The 12,969-nt window shown below is 32.5% G+C and overlaps 1 protein-coding gene across 6 annotated transcripts in view; it reads right to left on the reverse strand.

Moving 5' to 3' along the window:
• The window catches only part of MYCBP2 (MYC binding protein 2), a 275,059-nt gene that overhangs the window by 204,976 nt on the left and 57,114 nt on the right, over window positions 1–12,969 (reverse strand). For all 6 annotated transcript variants that reach the window (XM_046028200.1, XM_046028199.1, XM_046028201.1 and 3 more), the window contains exons 6-13: window positions 12,612–12,854; window positions 12,314–12,385; window positions 10,800–10,896; window positions 6,749–6,822; window positions 6,474–6,612; window positions 4,598–4,674; window positions 3,516–3,720; window positions 1,919–2,083 (exon numbers count right to left, since the gene is read on the reverse strand). In XM_046028200.1, coding sequence (XP_045884156.1) covers window positions 1,919–2,083; window positions 3,516–3,720; window positions 4,598–4,674; window positions 6,474–6,612; window positions 6,749–6,822; window positions 10,800–10,896; window positions 12,314–12,385; window positions 12,612–12,854 — 1,072 coding nt within the window. The remainder of the gene's footprint in view (window positions 1–1,918; window positions 2,084–3,515; window positions 3,721–4,597; window positions 4,675–6,473; window positions 6,613–6,748; window positions 6,823–10,799; window positions 10,897–12,313; window positions 12,386–12,611; window positions 12,855–12,969) is intronic.

Here is a 12,969-nt window from a genome sequence, read left to right on the forward strand (position 1 = left end):
CCTTTGAAACTAGTAATACATAATATGTTAATTAAAATGTAAAAAAATAAAAAGGATTGAAAACACAATAAAACACTTGCTGGAGTATACTGAAATCACATTGTTTCTGTAGAAACCTGTGAGGTGTCCCAAAGTAGCATTTTTCAATCATTTTTAACCTATAGGTGCTTTCTTCCACAATTCAACAGCTAACTGGTTTCACCAGTTCCTCACTATTCACATGTTGCTTTCATTCTATCTGCCATAACCAAGTGTCACCCATACAATCTTAATATTTTTGCATCAATTTTAAACTGACCAAACATTTTTAACCTCATCAAGCAGCAACAACAGTAAAATTCAAAGATTGTTGAGTATTTCCAATATATACTAAAATAAAGACTTCTCAAAAAAACTGAAGTATTTATTTTATTTAAATTATAAATAATATAATTCTTATATTACACTTTGGGAAAATCATTCCACATTATTTTCTTATTTTCTCAGATATTACTTTCCTAAGGTGACCTTCTCTTCCACTTAGATTACTTTGGTCTTTTTAGCTTAAAAACTCCCATTTTTAGTACTTAGCATGCTTGAAAAGGATACAAATATTTAGCAATATTATTTATTATTATTAACAGTACTAGCTGACATGTCTTAGGCCCTTATATGTGTCAGGCTCTATGCTAAGCATTTCATAAGCATTATCTCCTATAATCTTATAACAACCATATGAACCATATCTTATCTCCCTTTGAAGATGGGAAAAAAATGAAAGTAATCTTTGAAAAGTTAAGGAATGTAAGCCAGTTATTAGCCAACTAAAAAGTGGCAGTGCTGGGATCTGTGCCTATATCCATGACCATTAAACGACACCTCTCTAATACATAAGCTATAATATGCCCAACTGTCTCTCAGATCCTCAAAAAGAGAGGGACCACGTCTGCCTTGTCCACCCAGCTGTGACACACAGTCAGTTCTCAATAAGTATATACTGAATAAATGCACAAGTTTTTTTTCAGTGCTATCTAACAGGATCTTAGCAAGCAATAGCTACACTGAACATTATTTTTAAACTATACATGAGCCCACTCCCAAATTCTGATTGACAGCTGAGGCCAACTAAGGATCTAAATATTACCACATTAAGCTAATTCACATCACCTGAATACAGTTCAACTTAATCGCTAGAACTGTGCAACATATGTCATTTGCCCGGCAGTGAGACAATCTCTTAAACTTCCAACCAGAAATTTCATTAATTCTGTTTTCCATTTCACAAAGAAATTCACAGACTTTACATATTTACCAAATATAAAATCCTACCAAATGGGCTGTCACAATCACACTCATTTCTCAAGAGCTAGAAAGAAAATCTAGTAACCAAATATAACAAGTTTTTTAGAGTAGAGCTTATAAATGTAAAAGGCTTTATTTGGCTAGTCTTATCCCACACATCCACTCACTACACTTTTGGTTTATCAGTCACTGAGTTGCTTAACAAGTAATTCTTAGGACCCATGTATAAGATACTGTGTTGGGAACCGGGGATACGATAGTAAATAAGACAGAGGGTCCCTCCCTAACTATCTAATGGGGAACATGGATAATTCATCAATTAAAGTCATTTCCCGAGGGTACACAAAGAGCATGTCACATGAGCATCTGAATGAGTCTAGGGAAAGTTTTCCAGAGAAAGTAATAGCTAAGGTAGAGTTGTACTAGCCACACTCTGGGATTTGCTCTGCATGAAACCGGTGACACTGTTCCCAGAAACGACAGGAAGGAATCACAAAATATTGTGTTTGGAAAGAAATATGAAAAATTTAGAGAAAGCATGCTATAACTGTTAATTTTCTACACCTATCTTTCCAATATATAATGTCTAGTATTGGATTTCCTTTGCATAAATGAAATGTGTTTAAGTTGAACTTACTTGAACTGTCAGAGTAAATGGCATCTTTCCCAAACATGTACAGCTCTCCATCTTTAGAAATAACAGAACTACTTCCATTATTACAGGCTGTATACACCACAATCTTTCCTTCCATCTTAATTATCTTTTTAGGTTTATAGGGTTTTGATTGCCGTCTGCTCTTAGCTTAAAAAACAATACAAAACAAAAAAAATTAAGGCATCTATGCATAAATAAAAACAATGGTTTGTATTAAAAAGCCCAAAATATACGCACTTATAATACACTTTATTTATTTATTTTCACAAAGGCCTGGGCTTCCCAATATGTCCATTAAAATGAGTCAACCTGCAAGCTTCACCTGGTTAATTAATACTTAGGCTATCACTGTCAGATCCTTTTTTTTGTTACACACTGAAATTTCCAATGAGAATTTTACAATTTCCTACCAAACTTCTGGCTTCTGGGGAGTCCAATCTCTAGACTGGCTATTTACATCATTAAAACTATTCCATTATTATATATATGATTTTCTTTCAAACTCTACCTCACATGTATTCTTATGCTGGCTGGATCCTAGAGAGCAAAATCAGTTCCTTGTCCATTCAACACATATTTAAGCAGCTACACCCAGTCAATGAAATTGTGTAAGAAGGGGAAATATATATATATGGAGAAAGAGTAAATAAATTTAAATGTGGATGATGACGTAAGTAGCCTCTGCTCTCAAAAACTAAACCCCGAATTGAGCAAAAGATGGGAAATATCAATCTTCTGTTCCTTCAGTCAATCCCAGTTCTTGATGCCTTCAGAGTAAAAATATTTTACTGTGCTGGGCACAATTCTGGGACTTAAAAATATCCTTATATTTTTTCATGTAACATGATCCATATACATGTATATGGTAACTACACTACCTGGTGCTCAAAGAAAGAACAATGTCCTCCAAATGCTAGAAGGAAAACCTGGTAGTGCTGAAGTTTCTCAAATATGGCCATACACCTTATGAGGATTTTTTTCCAAGTAACTTTCATTTACACATGATTTTTACATTAGATGTTGACTTCAAACCTAATCCTTATAAGATACTACCCCACTGTTCTAAGTAAACGAGAAGTTACAAAAAGAGAAAAATGACACTGAGAAAAACTGAACAAAAGTATAGGAAAGATCAGAGACAAATTGTTTGTTTTCACTGCTTAGGAATGATTTCATTACAGAAAAATTATAAAAAGAATAGTGATCCGTACGAATACTATTACACAGGTTACATTAGGTTTACCGCATTCTGAAATATATATTCCTTATAACATTTTGGGTTTCCTAAAATAATATATTGTAATAAATAAGCTTTTAAAAATAACACTAATGAACAAAACAGATGAACAGCAGTGTATCCATAAAGCATCATCAGTTTTTTTTATTAAAGATGAATTTTAGAATGAAATCAGCACTTACAGTTCTTTAATGAATACCACCACCACATAATTAGTTGATTATTCCCCAATGTAAAATTCTCTATTAATTTGGTGAGGTTAGTGTTATTGAAATTGATACACCTCATGTTAATAAATTCCACAATATTTTTACTGAATGTCCAGTTGATCAGTCAACTTACTTGATTCTCCATCTTCTCCTTTACTAGCAGATCCTGTAAAGAATATGCTTCCATCTTCTGCAACTAAAAGGGCATGAGAGCCATCGTGTCCTACCGAAAAGTGTACAATCTTTGGAGATTTTGTAATTGGTAACTCAACCCATTTTCCGGCTGAAGGACCACCTTGCTTGATTCCAAGACTCTGGTACTTGCCAGTATAATATATCTTGTATATATATATACATATATATATAAAAGAGAGAGACAGAGAGAATTACAGTGCTTTTTGGAGTAGTGTACCATATTTCACATGAGGGAAAAAAAAAAGCTTCCATATCTTATTGAAAAACAAAAAATAACCTGAAACCAAACTGTTTATATACTACTCAACTTCTGTGAGATCAGCAAGAGAGAAATATACATATTTTCCCTGAAGATCCAGTTCTTAATAGCTTTTTCATATCTACTCAGGATGCCTAAAATCTGTCATTGTAAATCTCCTCAATAGATAGAAATAAATATACTTCACAAATATACTCTAATCTCACAACAGTAGGAACCTGATAAAATTCTCAACTTTTTTTCCCAATGTAAAAAACCCTACATACAAATATGCCATAACTGCCTAGTAATTTTAATTTTCAAAATTCTTTTAATTACCTTACTTTAACCATACATCTATTAGATAAAAAAACTTCTATCTCTATAGACTGACCTCTACAATCTGTGACTTAATTAAACTTGTTCCTACTTCCCCCAACTGTATTTCTGCACATTTACAGAAATTTGCAATAAATGTGCTCATCAAAATGAACTCAAAATACGAATTCATTCCAACTTGAAAAATTAAAGAGCTCCATAATTAAAATAAACATTTGTAAAAATGTAACATTTTATAAAGTTTTACACTCTTACAGTCAAAATTTTCTTGTATACTATTTCAACATGAATAAAATTTCATATTAAAATAATAGCAATTTAAAATCAAAATTTTAAATATTATGTTTAAACATGTGAACTAGGCATACTAATCAACTGATTATACCAATTGACTATCTCATAAAGCACAGAATGTTCATTTTTGATCCTAAAGAGTAATTTACCTTTCCACTTGCTGTTTTCATTAGTGCAAACTCTCGTCCTGCACCAAGTATTGCTGACTCCTCATCAAATCCTGTACCTGATAATACAAGACTAATTAATACTACTACATTTTAAACATGAATAATGTAAATAATTTTGCACTATTTTGAGTGATTAAAAAGTCAACTCAATACCATTCAAAAACAAGATAACGATATTTGCTGAATCATTATGTTCCACACCTGAAACTAATGTAAAAATGTGTCAACTATACTTCAATTAAAAGAAAAAATAAGAAAAAAAAAAAAAAAGAAAAACCAAGGATGACAAAATGTCGTATGCCTGACTTAAAAACAAAATTAACTATACACTATACTCCAAGGAAAAATAAAATTACAATAAGCTTTTTAATTTGTTTCAAACTAGTGCCAAATTAATTTTTCAAACATAAAAAAATTTTAAATCCATGTCAGTAATATTCCTTGAATGAAGAAATGAATGACTGAAGAAATTTTAATTGAGCATTATTAGGTGTCAGGCATTATAGAGTGCATGAACCTTACCCTATATGATCCTTACAACCATACTGCCTGGTTTACAAATGAAGAAATATGAAGCTTGGTGAAATTAGTCCAGACAGGTTCATTTGGACTTAAACAATACCATGCAGATATTTGAATTAAGGTATATCAGATTCTTTGTTCCATGTTTTTCTACAGAAGAACATTTCATGTAGCTACTTCATGAATTTGAATACATATGTGTGCATGTACAGAAAGACCCTATACACATTTTCAAATTGCAAAACTATGAGTAAATAATTATATAGGACATATTTTACAACTATCTAATTACACAATCTACTAATTAGTTTATGGATTTTTAAAATTTTAAAACTGTAATTTCAATTTAGTACTTTTCTATAAAGAATTACAAAAACACAACATAAATAAAATACGCAAAGTAAACCATTCATGTCAAGTTTATTAAATTTAATGAGATAATAGTAAAAAAAGTGGGTCTTACAAAGAATCCCACAATTTAAAAACAGCACCAGTAAACCTGGAACAGCACGGCAAACCAATATTGAGAGCCTCCAGGGAACTAAGAATCCTAATTACTACTAGGACACTGCAAGAGTACATATACTAAGACAGAAATACTGTGTGGTTGTCTTTATTTCTGTATCTAAATGAAAGATTTTATATATATATATATATATAACATAGAACACAGTTTATTATGGCAATTACCATTTTCACAATCTGAGATCATTCTACGGCTACGTTGAAAATCTGTTCAAATAACAAAGGTTCCAATGACAGAACTATGTTTATTAATGTAGTAATTTTTTTTTAAGATTTTATTTATTTGACAGATTACAAGTAGGCAGAGAGGCAGGCAGAGAGAGAGGGGGAAGCAGGCTCCCTGCCAAGCAGAGAGCCCAACGTGGGGCTCGATCCCAGGACCCTGAGATCATGACCTGAGCCAAAGGCAGGGGCTTTACCCACTGAGCCACCCAGGTGCCCCAATGTAGTAATATTTTTAACACAAGTTTTCAAAATTTTAAATAACTGAATAAAGATAGAACATAAAAAGTAATGATGTCCCTAAATGTCATCTACAATTCTTATCAGATTAAGTTTATTTTCATTTGCTCTATTCAAAATGAAAAAGGGAAAATTATTAGTCACTTCCTTAAAATGGTGTTCATATAGCACACTCTGTTTAAAGGTCTTATTTTCTAACCACTTATACATATTAATTCATAAATTGCTTTATAGTAACAGCAAAATAACCACCAAAATACTATTGCTCAAAACACAATATTAATTCTCAAAAGAATAAAGAATTTGAAAACTTAAATATGGGAGAAAGGCTTTTTGGCTATCTTACTTATAATATGCAAGTCCTTTTCCAGGTCAAAGAGTGAGATACCACAGGCATGTAAACATTTTCTGGCCAGTTTAAGTTGTAGTTCTTGTTGTAGCACAGGTTCAGTGCTTGTGGCAAATATTCTGACAACAAAGCCATCCTATAAGAAAGAAAAATTCAGAGTAATATGTTTATAAATTGGTCCTTCAAGGCTTTCTATTGTCTAATTAAGATCAAATAGTTTATGAAAAAGGGATTTCATTTATACCAACTATTCATGATTCAGAGTAACTTACATCTCTCGAGGCAGCTATCTGATTAATATATTCTCCATCAGTAAATAAAATATTTTGACCTTCAGTGTGGCAATCTGTACAAAAAGAGGAAAAAGTAATTATATTACAATATTAATAAACAGGTCACAAAATGATTTTACTCCTCTGCTGAAGTCAGAATGAGAGTTCTCCACGCAACAAGGATAAACTTAAACTTAAAGGGATACTGTGCTTTTTAATAAAGAATTACAAATTAGCAGAAACTAAAAAATTCAACTATTACTTATTACATTTTATGCTTACACTTATAAATCTTCCATAATCAAGGATCTGAAAGCCCACCTAATTTCAAAATGAATTAGTATTAGGTATAGTCTGATAATAAACATGCACCATGATGAACAAACTACAATGTTGGTTATAATCATTTCAACACAATCACATGCGATATAGGCAACACTCTACCCTCAGACATACATCACAGTCATTAGTGTCACAGAAAAATACAGATAGACCTAAAAGCTTCTGCATTTGAGGTCTATGGTATCCAACTACAGATATCCCTTGCTTTATTAACAGAACTGGTTTTACAGTTTCTACTTATAAGTTTAATACTCATTCCCAGCATTTTTAGCACTGGCATTCTATACATTTGTGTGTGTGTCTGTATGTGTGTGTGTTTTAGGTAAGCTCAATGTCCAACATGGGGCTTGAACTCAGGACCCCGATATCAACAGTCACATGCTCTACTGACCCAGCCAGTTAGGAGCCCCATAGCATGCTATACATTTTTAAATGGTCATCTGCTTCATAGAACACACACATCTAAGCTTATGTAGTTCCTTTGTCTGAAAGCACTCACATATTTTGGCTGGAATAATGTGTTTTGTCAATACTGTATGAATCTCTGTGGAACAGTGCATATATACTCTGATCAAAATAATGCACAAGTGCCATTGTAACAAGGGATACCAGTATTACAGAAGGACAACTGGGACATGTGTTAGTGATTGCTACTAAATAACATGAAACTACAAGCAAAATCAACATCTAAGTATAAACTGTATCCTTTTGGAAAAACAAATGTTCAGCAAGCAAGTATAAGAGCACACACACCTCCCAAAATAACTACAGAGAACTAGGATGAATCTCTCCATTAATTACAATACAAAAAAATATTTCACTTCTATTTGTACCTGAATCAACAAAACATAACATTCTGGTTTTGGAATGCAGTAATGGAGCCCACCCAAATAAGCTGGATTACTCCATATCTTTGCCCAGGAGCTTCATACTAGCATACTTCTTTATAATAAATATGCAAAACACAGGCAGACCCTTACCAAATAGAGAATTCAGTGATCACAAACTGGAAATAGAAACTGGGAGACAAGGCCCACTGGTAGCCCAAGAGACTTGGTAATCAAAGAGAGGAGAAATCGAAAGAAAGAGTTCCTAGTCCACTGTACAGAATACAAAGAGGCGCAAGAAAGATGCTTCTCAAGCTCTAAGCAGTAAGATTTTAAACTAAAAAGCAAAGAAGAAAAACTCATTATAATTCAGATAAATGCAGGGGTGAGGAGTGAAGCGGCGCAAGAAGATTGGCAAAAATTCTCATGATCTGAGGCAATCTGTCACCAGACACAGACAGTAAATGACATAAGGGTACAATATAAAAGATACGCCAACATATGAAGGCTAAAATGACAACAGGAAAAAAGCGTTCTAAGATCATCAATGCTAGGTTGAAAATAACTTATTTATAAGTTAGAATCCAAGACTGGTTAGAACATGAAGCTCAAGGAATTACCAGATTACGTCAATTTTAAATATGGCATATTCATTATCATCTATGAACCTGACAATTTATTTCTGTTTCTTCTGGATGTGAAAACTACCAAGTTGCCCCTAGGTTGGGGAAAAAAATTGCTATTGAAGAAACTGCAGTCCAGGTCAAAGAAATGGAAAAATGATGATAGGCTTCCTCAGGCTTGAGGGCAGGTCTTCCTGCTGCATGATTTCAAAAAGATCTTCTCCTTATCCTTTCTTTATCCAGCATGTAACGTTATAAGACAGCATCTTCAGGAAAATATCAAGCAACATCTGCCAATTAGGAAGATACACGGCACAGGGCTGTCCTCCCAAAGTTTGGTTCATTCTTCATCTTGGATATGGTGTGTATTATGAAACACAGAAAGCCACACTTGTACTATTAAAAGTTTCATTTCATATGTTAAATGACATAGAATGATTTAAACTGAACAAACACATTAGCAAGTTATTACATTGGAATAAATAAAACAGCTATAGGTAGGCCATTTTTAAATGATCTTCTCACTCACAGTCTTTATTAATTGATCAGTGTATAAAGAAGTAAATTCTTTATATTAATATTCATCTTTTGGGGGGGGATAGTGTATTTAAGAATTTTTCTTCCAGGATGTTATTCTAAAGTAACATGCACAAAATGTGACAGGGATGCTCATTACAGTGTAATTTACATGGTAAAAAATTGGAAGGAACTTCCATTCCAATACATTAATTAGTGAAATATATTTTGTAACATTAAAATGATATTGTGAAAGACTAATTAATGGCCTGGAAATATATTCAGAATATTAAGTGAAAAGGATAGGTTCAAAAAGCATTAGGTAGCACATGACCTCTTTTTTACACCACTGTCCATTCACACATAGAAAAAAGACAGGACATTTACCAATATGCTAACAGTGATCATACATGGGAAGTGGGATTACAATTAGTTTTGATTTTTTTTCTTATATGATACTTATACAATAAATGTGATTATTTTTAATATAAGTATGTATATATATGTATGTGTGTATATACATACACATGCATATATATGGGGATGCATGTAATTATTTTTAAAATTATCACTATCATCACCATCAGCAGAGACACGGTTTGTCCAGGACTTGTGGTGATTTAAAAGAGAAAAAAATGAAACAAAACAAAAAAAAAGCCTGTAGGTACATCTGAAAAGACAGTTATTTATAAAATGGCCTTAAATAAAAATAAATAAAATGGCCTGCTTTTCTAAAGTAGCTTTTTTTGTGAAACACACATGAAATGTGGCATTTACCTTAACACAGTGTCATGTATACTACTTTGGATATATAGATGCATAGCAACATTTGAATAAATATTTGATGAAGTTGTAAGAATATTTTGAAAAATTAACAAGCAGCTTGGGTGCAATTATCTTTCCCAATGTATTCTCCAGAAGTAGTTCTCAATCATTTTCAGATGGTCAAATGCTTAGGAGTAATATTTCCGCTTTCCATGAGATTATTGATACATACATTAAACATTTAAGATTTTAATACAAGCGAACTTTCATTATGCATTAAAGGTATATGCAAATTCAAAGACCTTATAATGGCTCATGTATTATCCATTTGCCCAGTGTTCCACAAAATTTAAGATCCACTATCCCAGAATTTAGACAATAATTTAAGTGATAAATGCAGTCATTTAAGTGATAAATACGTTTGTGCAACCTCAAAATTAAAGCAAAATGAACTGTATCCAAAATGCCTTACCAGAATAGTATTTAAAAGTATAAATGATGGAATTAAAAAAAATTCCTGATCCATTTAAAATGTGTCTGGAAACCCTTTAACATAAAGAGAAAAACCTAAAGTGCAACGTTGTTAAAGCAAAAAATAAAAATTAATAGAGGGTCCTTCATACCAAGTTACAGGAGAGCCAGAGTCATCCTTTTATTAGGAGCAACAAAGTAACCTCACCCCCCTAATTTGGCAGCTGAAACTATCTTGATGGGGAGAGAGCAGGGGATAAGGCTGCAGATGGTCAGTGATTTGAAAACAAATATTAAAACAATTTATACTATATTGCTTTTGTCTCTTTTCCTCACATGCATTAACTTTATATAGACTATAAAATGTTTCGTATGTCAAGATTTTTTTCAGTCTACTTGTAAGCAAGCACTATTCCTGGCTAATCACTTTTTATATGTCCAAATGGCCTAACATGTACATCTCTTAAAATCACCTGAAGAAAACAAATGACTAGTTGAATAACATACCTGGTAACATTACTGTACCATCTTGTTCCAGTGTTTCAGGGCTTATTCTTATGGCTGTCATGCTGTGGTTATTCACATCCCTATACAATAAATAACCCTGTGTACAACAAAAAATTTTGCTGTGTTATGTGTTAAAATATTTTTTCATTAGCTACTTATCAGAAAAAGTAGTCATACAGGTCTGTGTAATTTTATGAGGTATGGGAATATGTTAATATTGATGTGTAAAACAGATTTAAGATTAAAAATATAAGAACATGGGTATGCTTTAGTGAGAGGAGAAACTGTACACTACTGGGTATCAATTTAACCTATTACATTCTCAGATCCATACATTAGATACATCACCCAGGACAGTACAGACATTTTGTTCAAATTATTTTATCACTTGCCAAGTAAGAAGAGAAATGATCACTGTTACTTTAACAAATACTTTAAGGAAAAATAGCTAAGATATTTTGGTTAATATTTAGAAATGAATAAGATAGTGGTTTTAGATGGAATGATATGTCACTGAATATTTTTCTACGTCCTTCTTTCTTACATAAAATATTATAGTGGCAAATAAAAATTTGATGAGATGTTTTGAACCAGGTTAAATTTTAAGAAACAATCACTGAGTAATTAATTTGACACTTAAAATTTAATTTCAAAATCTCCCCAATAATTAATATAGAATTATTTTTCATACAATAATTTCAATTTTCAAAATGCTTTCAAATATCTTTTATCATCTGATGATAACAATAAGCTATGAGCTGGGCAATATAAGTATGTAGGGATATCTTTTTTCTGTATCCTTCCACAAGGGACCTTGGACTTTAACTCTAAGGAAGGGACAGAATGGAAATAAACCATCTGGCCCTTTGTCCTTCACCTGCTTCTCTCCATGGGAGGTACAGTAAGGTATCTTGACTGCTGACACCCATTTGGCCATGTTAGTCAGGTGATGAGATCACAGCAGTAAGAAAGTAACATAGGCCTTGCTCTTTCCTCTTTGGTGATACCCTGCATGATCCCTCATACAGGTAGCTGTTCACTGGGCACACCATACACTATTTCCCAGAAGGTACTGATTTAGACTTAAAACAAAGGGTCTAGTGGCAAGAATCTCTAATTTGGACTCAGGTCACACAGATACAGTCCCAACTCATATTTGCTAATGGTAATTGTGATCTCTGATTTTATCTAGAGATCCACTTAAATAAGAATTCCAACAGAAGACTTTTTTATGCCTATTTTATAGCTAAATAACAGAGGATCCAATAAGCTAACTGAGTTGTCCAAAGTCACACAGCTAGTAAGGATCAGGGCCAGGACTAAAAGTAAACCTCTTAAGAATTCTAAGCCAATGTTCTTTATATTACACTGTGACACTGTTATTAGCCATATTATTAAAAATACACTGTATCTGTTTAAACAGAAGTGACATTATTTACCGATCAAACTAGTACAAGCCATATGTTCTAAAAGACAGGAGAGAAAAGCTTGGTTTATTGTGGATATTCTCTTACCTGAGCATACCCTAACCAAGACTTCTTTTCTTTTCTGTTTCTGATGCGAGATGTAGAATTATATATATGGCCCTGCAATGTAACAAAAAAGTTAGCCCATCAACAGTTTCATAATTAATAATCAATGAAAAACAACACAAATGCATTATATTTAATACTTATGTTTCTATCATGATTTTCAAAGAAGTATTATTACATCAAAATTAAATAGTACTTTAAAAATGAAGCTGAAAACAAAACACAATTCAGGATGGACATAAACTCTGCTATAATTAAAAACTATAAAGAATCACATTACCCTAACTGTTCCACTGTATCCGGAGCCTATTTTGTATAGTCCATCCTTGCATAACAGATAAAGAAAAAATCCATCATTCTGAAGTAGACATTGATCATCTTCATCAACAGATACTTCTTTTAATGGCCACTTATGCATTAAAGCTGCTTTCTTAATGCCATTGCTAAACCAGTCCTGAATTTGAATTTTTCCCACCAACACTGCCTGTACACTTCTCTGTAGGGAATTTAGTATCGTTGGCACCTATTTAAAAGACAAGAAACAAATAAATAGGTATTTTTAAGTATTGCAAACACAAAATAGACAAAATAAAGATACTTCAGTAATACATCACCATTTATGAGAAAATAAATTGTTC

This window comes from Meles meles, chromosome 14 (assembly GCF_922984935.1).
Source record: "Meles meles chromosome 14, mMelMel3.1 paternal haplotype, whole genome shotgun sequence".
Taxonomy (NCBI): domain Eukaryota; kingdom Metazoa; phylum Chordata; class Mammalia; order Carnivora; family Mustelidae; genus Meles; species Meles meles.